General features: G+C 35.1%; 2 protein-coding genes across 21 annotated transcripts in view; one reads left to right on the plus strand and one right to left on the minus strand.

Annotated features, from left to right (window-relative positions):
- Erc1 (ELKS/RAB6-interacting/CAST family member 1) overlaps positions 1 to 10,591 on the minus strand; it is a 1,605,700-nt gene that overhangs the window by 1,212,547 nt on the left and 382,562 nt on the right. The gene's annotated exons all lie outside the window — the stretch shown is intronic.
- Kdm5a (lysine demethylase 5A) overlaps positions 1 to 10,591 on the plus strand; it is an 81,424-nt gene that overhangs the window by 38,201 nt on the left and 32,632 nt on the right. The window contains exons 15-17 of the mRNA XM_015500793.2: positions 6,682 to 6,863; positions 7,625 to 7,749; positions 8,194 to 8,344. Coding sequence (XP_015356279.1) covers positions 6,682 to 6,863; positions 7,625 to 7,749; positions 8,194 to 8,344 — 458 coding nt within the window. The remainder of the gene's footprint in view (positions 1 to 6,681; positions 6,864 to 7,624; positions 7,750 to 8,193; positions 8,345 to 10,591) is intronic.

The raw sequence follows: 10,591 nt of genomic DNA on the forward strand, positions 1-10,591 counted from the left end.
TGATCATTCAGTAACCTATTGTTCATTCTCCAAGTGATGTATGCTTTTTCCTTCCTTCTTTTATCGTTGATTTTCAGTTTCATTCCATTATGATCAGATAAGATGCATGGTATTATCTCTACTCCTTGACCTTTTATTTTCTTAATAGTATCTTTTTGAAGAAGAGGCATTGTTCATTTTTATGAAGTTTACCTTTGTTTTTCTTTTATGGGTTGGACATTTGGTTGTATCTAAAAAACCAACCCCCAAAACCCCAATCTTTGACTAACCCAAAGTCACAAAGATTTTCTCCAATGTTTTCTAGAAGTTTTATAGTTTTAGCTTTCATATTAAGGAATTTGACTTATTTCAGTTTAGTTTCTTATGTGGAGCAAGGTATGGATCAAAGTTTATTTCCTTGTATACATCACTTATTCTTTCAAGTTCACTTAGTGTAGGATACTAATTTGAGATCTCCTTTTTTTAGAAGGATAGATATTTGATAGCCAAAACAAAAACAAAAAAACTGGTATGTTGTACAGACATTTTATTTTTTGACATACCTGAGATGCTTAACAATAGAAACTTGTTTTCCTTTGAATGAAATCAAGTTTTTTTGAAAGTAACACTTCAATTTGGGAAGTTTGTTTAATCAAAATTTAAGAAGTTTGTATATCCAAATTTATTTCAAATGATGAATAATATATGTTGTAAGATTTGAAGGATCTTGAGAGGATTGAGTATAGGTTTAAGCTAAGGGAAAATGATATAGTAATTTGGATCTGAAAAATAAAACTGATAGTTTCACTTTTTTTAATAGGCATATATGGGAAAATATCAATGAATCAAAATATAAAGCTGACATAGTAAAAATATTACCACAAAATATTCAAAGCTCATTATTTTAAGAATTTACGTTAGCTTAGAGAACTAAATGGCTAGATTTCTTTTTTCTAGTTGTTTGAATTACCTATGATAGAAATAAGAAAAACACAATATACAAGTTGATTTTTACAAAACTTTACTTTTTTGAAGATGTATGACAGTTTGCTTGGTAATTAATATTCCTACTTTAAAATATTCCCACTTTATAACTTTGTTCTTAAAATTTGATTTTATTGTACTTCTTTAAAAAAATGAATTCCTTTTCTTTTTATGAGAGTCTTAATTTTGAAATTTAAATATATTGGGTATTGGGTTGAGACTCATCTTCTCACATTTCACATTTAACCTGAGGTTTTTTGTTTTTGTGTGTGTTTGTTTGGGTACTAGGGATTGAACCCAGTGATCCTTTGCCACTGAGCTATGTCCCTAGCTCTTTTTATTTTTTATTTTGGGACAGGGTTTCACGAAGTTGCCTAGGGCCTAAGGTGCTGAGCATGGCCTCAAACTTGGGTTCCTCCTGTTTCAGCCTTCCAAGTCTCTGGGATTATAGGCATGGCACTGCTGTGCCCAGCTAACCTGAGTTTTGATGGTGCGTTATTTTTTATTTTTTATGATAAATTGAATACATATCACATTTCCTGATCCTCTATCATATTATTTGTGACACTTTCATCAAATTTCTCTATAGACTCTTTTCCTTTAAATTTACCTTCCTCTTAAGCTTTGCTCCAGGTACTTCTGCCATTTCATTGCATTATGTATTATCTTGAGATACATGTTTTTCCTAACATTTGCTCTACTCTTTTCTCCAGACTCTTTGATCACCTTGCCTATCATTTTCCTCAAATTATCTCTTTTCTTATCTCTTCAGCTGCTAGTGTTTGCAGGGTTCAACCTTTGATCTTTTGTTTCCCCATTTTTGCTACTTACTTTTCAAGGAATTGTCATCCATTAGGATTTGTTTTTGTTTTTGTTTTGGCACTGAGCATTGAATCCAGAGGCACTTAACCACTGAGCTACATCCCCAACCTGTTTTTTATTTTTTATTTTGAGACAGGATCTCGATAAGTTGCTGAGGATGGCCTTGAATTTGTGATCCTCCTGCTGCAACCTCTTGAGTCAACAGAATTATAGGCGTGAACCACTTTGCCCACCTTTGTCCATTAGGATTTTAACTCTCTTTAAAGTATTAACTTGAGGTTTTAGTTTTTAACTTGTAATGTTTCCTCCTATTTTATGAAAACACAGGAATTGTTACTTTGAAAGAGGCAACATAAGCTAGGTGCAGTGTTGCATGTTTGTAATCCCAGCCACTTGGGAGACTAAGGCAGAAGAATCAGAGATTCAAAGTCAATATTATTAATTTAGGAAGACCCTATCTCAATTTTATTTATGTTTTGTCTATTTTTTCCAATTGTTTCTTTTGTTTTAATTTCATTGATTTCAGCTCTTGATTTTAATTATTTCTTGCCTCCTACTGCTTTTGCTGTTGATTTATTCTTTTTTTTTCTAGGGCTTTGATATGTAGTGTGAGGTCATTTATTTGTTGACTTTTTCTTCTTTTAAGGAATGAACTCCATGCAGTGAATTTTCCTTACTACTGCTTTCATAGTGTCCCAGAGATTTCATATGTTATGTCTGTGTTCTCATTTACCTCTAAGAATTTTTTTAATCTCCCCCCTTATGTCTTCTGTAACCCATTGTTCATTCAGTAGCATATTGTTCAGTCTCCATGTGATGCAGAATTTTTTATTCTTTATTTTGTCGTTGATTTCTAATTTCATTCCATTATGACCTGATAAAATGCATGGTAGTATCTCTACTCCTTTGTATTTGCTAAGAGTTGCCCTGTGGCATAGTATATGGTCGATTTTTGAGAAGGATCCATGTGCTGCTGAGAAGAAAGTGTATCCGCTTGATGCTGGTTGATATATTCTATATATGTCAGTTAAGTCTAAGTTATTAATTGTGTTATTGAGCTCTGTAGTTTCTTTATTCAACTTTTGTTTGGAAGATCTGTCCAGTAGTGAGATAGGTATGTTAAAGTCACTCAAGATTATTGTGTTGTGGTCAATTTGATTCTTGAACTTGAGAAGAGTTTATTTAGTGAACATAGCTGCACCATTGTTTGGGGCATATATATTTATGATTGTTATGTCTTATTGGTGTATGGTTCCCTTGAGCAGTATGTAATGTCCATCTTTATCCCTTTTGATTAACTTTGACTTGAAGTCTACTTTATTTGATGAGTATGGAGACCTCTGCTTGCTTCTGCAGTCCATGTAAGTGGTATGATTTTTCCCAACCTTTCACCTTCAGTCTGTGTATGTTTTTTCCTATCAAATAAGTCTCCTGTAAGCAGCATATTGTTGGATCTTTTTAAAATCCAGTCTGCTAGCCTATGTTTTTTGATTGGTGAGTTTAAGCCATTAACATTTAGGGTTACTATTGAGACATGGTTTGTATTTCCAGCCATATTTGTTTATTTTTGTTATTTAACTTGACATGGTTTTCCTCTTTGATTAGTTTTTCTTTCGGTATACTACCTCCTTCTGCTGGTTTTCATTGTTGTTTTTCATTTCCTCTTCATGAAATATTTTGCCAAGGATATTTTGTAGTGCCAGTTTTCTAGCTGTAAATTTTTAACTTTTGTTTATTGTGGAAGGTTTTTATTTCATCTTCAAATCTGAAGCTTAGTTTTGCTGGATACAAGATTCTTAGTTGGAACCCATTATCTTTCAGAGTTTGAAATATGTTGTTCCAGGATCTTCTAGCTTTCAGGGTCTGTGTTGAAAAATCTGCCGTTGTCCTAATTGGTTTACCCCTATATGTAATCTGATTCCTTTCTCTTGTGGCTTTTAAAATTCTGTCCTTATTCTATATGTTGGGCATTTTCATTATAATGTGTCTTGGTGTGGATCTGTTGTGATTTTGCACATTCGGCATCCTGTAGGCTTCTTGGATTTGGGTTTCTGTTTCATTCTTTATGTCTGAAAAGTTTTCTGATATTATATCATTGAACAGATTGCTCATTCCTTTGGTTTGGATCTCTATGTCCTCCTCTATCCCAATAACTCTTAAATTTGGTCTTTTTATGCTATCCCATATTTCTTGGATGTTCTGCTCATGGTTTCTTATCATTTTCGCTCTGCTGTCTACGTTCTTTTCAAAATGATATACTTTGTCTTCGATGTATGATGTCCTGTCTTCTAAGTTGTCTAGTCTGCTGGTGATGCTCTCATTTGTGTTTTTAATTTGTTTTATTATTTCTTTCATTTCAAGGATTTTTTTTATAACCACTATCTTCCTATAGAGGTGATCTTTTGCTTCCTTCTTGGATTTGTTTATGTAGCTCATTGTCAAAGTGATCTTTCACTGTCTGTATTTGTTGTCTAATGTTTTCTTTGAGATTCCAAAACATCTGAATCATGTAAATCCTGAAGTCTTTCTCTGTCATTTTTTCTGCCGTTTCTGTCAATTCTTCTAATGATGTGTTGTCTTGAATTGTTTGTGGTACTTATCTTTTCATATTGCTCAAGTTTCTTTCCTGCTCTGTGGGACTGGTGTGTTATTGTTTTTACCCTATAGATTTGTAGTGCTCTTGTATAGTTCCAAGATCCCTCCTCTGTGGGGAAGGACAATGTTGACAGTTCCCAATATCAACAATACATCACCTATTCAGTCGCAGATCTGCGCTGGTAGCCATGCCCACCAAAAGATGTCAAGAACGGTTTTCCAAGATGGAGTCGCGGGTGTGCTCAAACTGCAGGCTTTGGGACTGGAGTCTCGGAAGACCCTGTCTCAAAATAAAAAATAAAAAGTGCTAGGAATGTAGCTCAGTGGTAGAGCACTCTTGGGTTCAGTCCCTAGTACCACACCAGAAAAAAAGAAAAAGAAAGAAAAAGAGGCCATGTACCCATCATTTGTAGTCTCTTCCTACATGATAATTACTGGGGATTTGGACCCAAGGGTGCTTTATCACTGGTTTATATCCCCAGCCCTTTTTATTTTACTTTATTTTTTGATACGGAGTCTGGCTAAGTTTAAGTTGCCCAGGCTTGCCTCAGACTTGCAATCCTTCTTCCTCAGCTTCCTGAGTTGCTGAGTTTATGGATGTGCTCTGCCATGCTTGGCCCATATACTTATTGTTGCATATAGTTGTCATCTCACTTTTCTCACCTGAAAATACTATATCTCCACTGCTTGCACCCTTTTACAAACTATTTTCTTTTCTTAATTGTGCACTAAGTGCCAGGATCATGATATAAAAAAGTTGGTATAGATTTGACTCGTCCATTTCATTCGTCTTTAAGAGATAACTTTTTGTTTTTTTAAATACTTTTTTAGTTGTTGATGGACCTTCATTTTATTTATTTATATGTGGTGCTGAGAATCGAACCCAGTACCTCACACACGCTAGGCAAGCACTCTACCACTGAGCCACTACCCCAGCCCTCTCTTATTTAAGGTTTTTTTGGTTGGTGTTGCTTTGACAGTGTCTCTTATCACTCTCCTCACCCCTCTTTTTTCTTATTGCTATGCCATCCTGGTTCAATTCCATAAGTTTCTCATCTGGATTATTCAAAGTAGCCTTTTAATTAGTATCTCTGTCTTGCTTCTTCTCTCTTTTTGTTCCTGATAATTTATGATTTTTCAAAACATTCTCAGGAATGTGTAAGTTTTGGAGTATGTTAGAATATATTTCAAGAAAAAATTGTTTGTTAGAAAATTTGGAGAAATGGGGGTTAGGAAGATACATGGGGTTCTTTACTACATAACTTATCTGGTCCCTTAATATCCTTGTGCTAACAGTTTATCTCTAAAGTGTTAGGGACATAATCTATAGCATTATCCAAAAAAGAATTTGGCATTTAGGGTATCTTTTAGGATTAGTAGTCCTTGGAGTATACACTTTGTGTATACACTTTGCCAAATGGCGTAGAATTTTTTGAAGCAGCCAGAAATCTTATTAGTTGCCAAATTATCAGGTTTCAGTCTTGTTTAAATGAAAATAAAAATTGCTCTTATAGCAAAATTGGGTTTACAAGTGCCTTTCTCAAATAAGCAGAAACCATAAAGGGAACTCTTGTGTAATAAATGCAAGTGTTTGTATAATACACTTCATATGCTGTTACTTTCTATTTGATTTAACTTTTTTCTGTTGACATCTTGTTGAAGTATTTTGATTTTTATAATTCGGTAATTTTATACTTCTTTGTCCTTGCATATGTTTGTACACATCAGTTTTATTTTCAGATTACTAATTTATTTGGTTCAAGTTACTAGAGCAGTAATTTAAAAAAAGGTTAATCTTTTTATTATTTTAAAGAGAAGACAAAACCCCATAAAACCTGTGTTCTGTGTGTATCTTCATGAATTATGTGGTAAAACTTCTTTTCATCATCACTCAGGTCAAGAAAGAAAAGTCAGCTACCCCAAAAACTGACAAACTTATATTTCTTGACCTGACAACCTTACATTTCTTAACCTCCCAATTAAAATTTCCCTTGCCTCCTCAAAAAACTATCTTGACTTTTGTAGTAATTATTTCCTTGCATGTTTGTATAGTTTTATCACTCAAACATATATTATTCAACAGCAAAGTTTAAGTTTTGCACAGTTTTAAAGATCTAGTCATCTCCAGTACCATTAAAAAAAAGTAGCCATGTTTTAGGAAGCATTTTGATGTCATACCATTGTATATGGTATGACATATTTATGCTTTAAATTGGAGATTTATCTGTAGAAAAACACAATTTAAGTTCTTTGCTTTAAAGACTAGAAAGACTTGATCTCGTGACATAAATTATATTTCAGGGTGTTTTGATGTCAGAAGAAGAAGTGTTTGAACTTGTTCCTGACGATGAGCGACAGTGTTCAGCATGCAGAACTACATGTTTTCTTTCTGCTCTCACGTGCTCCTGTAATCCTGAGCGGCTTGTATGTCTCTACCATCCAACCGATTTGTGTCCCTGCCCCATGCAGAAGAAATGTCTTAGGTATCCAAAAGGAATTTGTAAAACTTATATTACCTTTTAAACAACAACAACAAATCTTAATGTTGTTCTTAATTATTCCCTTCCCTGACCCTAAACTGCTCGTAATTTTTTATTTTTTATTTTTTTGGTACCAGGAATTGAACTCAGGGTCGCTTTACCACTGACCTGACAACCTTACACCACCCTTTTTGTATTTTATTTAGAGACAGAGTTTCGCTAAGTTGCTTAGGGCTACTAGGTTGCTGAGGCTGGCCTTAAACTCATGATCCTCTGCCTCAGCCTCCCAAGCTGCTGGAATTAAAGGCGTGTGCCGCAGTGCCCTGCTGTTAACAACTTCTGTATTCACTTTCCTACTTGAGGTTCATTCTTTTAAAGTTGGCTCTAAAAGTGGCAGCTAAAATTAGTGTTTTTTTTACTAGTTAATTCCATATGTTCCTTGTTTTTCTCTGCATTAAAGCTGTGGGCTTTTTTTTATTGTCTCCCTCTCTCTTCTTTGAAACCCAGGTCTCCCTTTATTGTCCAGGCTGGCCTTGAACTTTCGATACTCTTGTCTCAGTCTCCTAATAACTGGGATTATAGGCCTGCATTACCACACCTGGTTCAGTTTTTGCTTAATGTGAACCAAGATTCCATTCCCTTGGCCATTGTACTTTTCTTAAGCTGATTGTACTTAAAATTTAATTTGTTTTCAAGTTGTTGGATTTTGAAGTTTTTATTTGTGTGTGTTTGTGTATGTCTGTTTCTTTCTTGTTTTTTTGTAGATATCGCTACCCACTAGAAGACCTCCCTTCTCTTCTCTATGGTGTAAAAGTCAGGGCACAGTCCTATGACACTTGGGTCAGTCGAGTTACAGAAGCATTATCTGCTAATTTCAGCCACAAAAAAGGTTAAGTTTCCTTCTTTTGCATAATATACTGAAATCACTGTCACTTTTAAAGAGGCAAAAGTTTTAAGGATGTTTTTGTTTTGAGACTAATGGGTTAGTTGAATATAGGCTTAATTTTGTACTTGAGAATCTTCATTTAAATGAAAAAACTGACAAAATGGAACAGATAACTTGGAGTAGATATATATTTAGTCGAGCCTTTGCTAACCAGTGGATCAACACCGAAGGCTTTTTTAAAAATGAAGTAACCTTATCTGAGAGAAGTCATCTATAGGCATTTGGAATGGGCACCTGATCAGAAGTTTTTATTGCATTGGAGAGATTTTCATAGCTGCAGTTACATTTCTACTATTAAGTTGATGACTCACTTGAGTGAGATTAGTGAGGATTTTAGAATGGTTTTGTCTGTGATCATAGCATATGGCTTTTTATTTATTTTTACAGATTTGATTGAATTGCGAGTAATGCTGGAGGATGCTGAGGATAGAAAATACCCAGAGAATGATCTCTTTCGAAAACTCAGGGATGCTGTAAAAGAAGCTGAGACTTGCGCTTCTGTGGCTCAGCTGCTTCTGAGCAAAAAACAAAAACATAGGTAAACCTAAAAAGAGTTTGATTTTTCCAGTGGTTTCCTGTTTCCCTCAGATTAAAAGCCAAAGTTTTAACTGGCCTATGAAATCCTATGTTATCACTGACCTCTTATGGCCATGTCTTTCCCAGTAGTGCCCAGGTCTTCTGCTGTTCCTTTTCTCCCTCCCTCAAATTGTCAGAAACTTTTAAAACTGTAATAGTATAAGTTAGTTGTAAATAGCTGTATCAGGAAGACAGCAGACAGACCTGCTGGGTTCAATGCTGGAAATCAGCACTGAAGTTATATAGTATGGGACAAAGACCTACCTGTAGCCAGGAAAATAATTTTTGAAGACCCACTAAATTTATTTTATATTCATTTGTATCTGAGGGAATTAACAGCATGTGCAGTTTATGACCTAGCATTCTCTCCCTTCTTAGACATGTTTAATGACTTTTCAAATGAGATTTGTGAAACATGGTCCACAAGTCCACAAGCTTACGAAAATATGAAAGTTTACTTTTTCAAAAAGGTAGATGAGGGGCTGGGGATGTGACTCAAGTGGTAGCGTGCTTGCCTAGCATGCGTGAGGCACTGGGTTCAATTCTCAACATCACGTAAAAACAAAAATAAAGATATTGTGTCCACCTAAAACTAAAAAATAAATATTAAAAAAAAAAGGGTAGATGAAGCAAATGCCTGTGGATAAATGGAAAGCAGTAGTATTGTTTTCTTATGTGGAGGGAAAACCCAGAAAAGAAAAATATCACTTACCAAAGAAGAAAAGAACATACTTAGTTCAAGACCATCCACCTTAAATTGATAGTAGCTAATTGATTCATTCATTCAGGTCCCAAATTCAAATTTCTTAACAACAAAGATCAGGAATATTTAATAACACAGGATCTGAATAAAGTATTTTCAGTTTGAGTAACTTCATAATCTACTTTTTATTAGAACTGTTGCACTTTACTAAAGGGGTGATATATATTATTTCTCATTTTTTCCCTCAAAAACTCTCCTTTTTTGTTCCACTCTAGAGCATTCTTGGTGTTCTTCATACATACCAGGCATGCTCTTGCATTCTCACTTCTCTTCACTCAGAGTTCTCTTTCCACCATATCCAGGTGCTGTTGTTGTACTTCTTTTAGGTCTTTTAAAACTATCACTTTTAGGCCAGGTATGGTGGCATACACCTGTAATCCCAGTGGCTTGGGAGGCTGAAGCAAAAGGATTGTGAGTTCAAAGCCAGCCTCAGCAAGTTGGCAGGGCCCTAAGCAACTCAGTGAGACCCTGTTCTAAATACAACACAAAAAATAGCTAGGGATGTGGCTCAGTGGTTAAGTGTCCCTGGGTTCAATCCCCAGTACTCCAAAAATGAAGAAATCACTTTCTGGGACAGGCCTTTTCTCATAGTCCTTTATGAAATTGCAACCCTATCCTTTCCTACTTTGTTTTTATTCTAACTCTGTCACCTTTTGATACACCAATTTACTTATTTAATGTCATTTCTTCCATTCTCTCTCTTTCTAGATGGGTGGGGGGTGGTGGTGGTGAGCACTAGGAATTGAACCCAGAGGCACATCCCCATTTGTTCATGGACCTTTATTTTATTTACTTATTTATAAGCGGTGCTGAGAATTGAACCCAGTGCCTCACACATGCTACAAAGCACTCTACCACTGAGCCACAACCTCAGCACCCCCAGCTCTTTTTTATTTTTTGAGACAGGATCTTGTTAAGTTGTTTTGAGCCTTGCTAAGTTGTTGGTCTGGCTTTGAACTTGTCATTTTCCTGCCTCAGCCTTCTGAGTTGCTGGGATTATAGACTATGCCACCACACATATCTGTCTCCTCCATTCTTTCCTCTCTCCACCAGAATGTCAAAGATTTTGATTTTCATTGCTATATTTCTTGTGCTTACAAATACAGCATATAGCAGGTGCACAGTAAATATTTGTAAATAAATAAATGATACTACAAGCTAAAGGCAAGTGGCAGCAAAGAGTAACCTTGATGGATGTGGAAGAGGCTGTGGTTGGTTAAGGAGCATAGAAGGGTTATGCCTGATTTAATGCAATTCATATGCATTAACTTTTCTGTAGTATTATTTCATAGTCATTCCAACATATTCCTTATATCTGAATAGCTTTTGTCTATAATACTTCACATTGAGTTCTAAATTACTTTGTGAAGTTTTGTTTTGTTTTTTTTAAACCTACCAATTTATCAGAGAATCTTTGAGACTTTTTTTTTTTTTTTTTTTTTTTTT

This window comes from Marmota marmota, unplaced genomic scaffold, assembly GCF_001458135.2.
Source record: "Marmota marmota marmota unplaced genomic scaffold, marMar, whole genome shotgun sequence".
Lineage (NCBI taxonomy): Eukaryota > Metazoa > Chordata > Mammalia > Rodentia > Sciuridae > Marmota > Marmota marmota.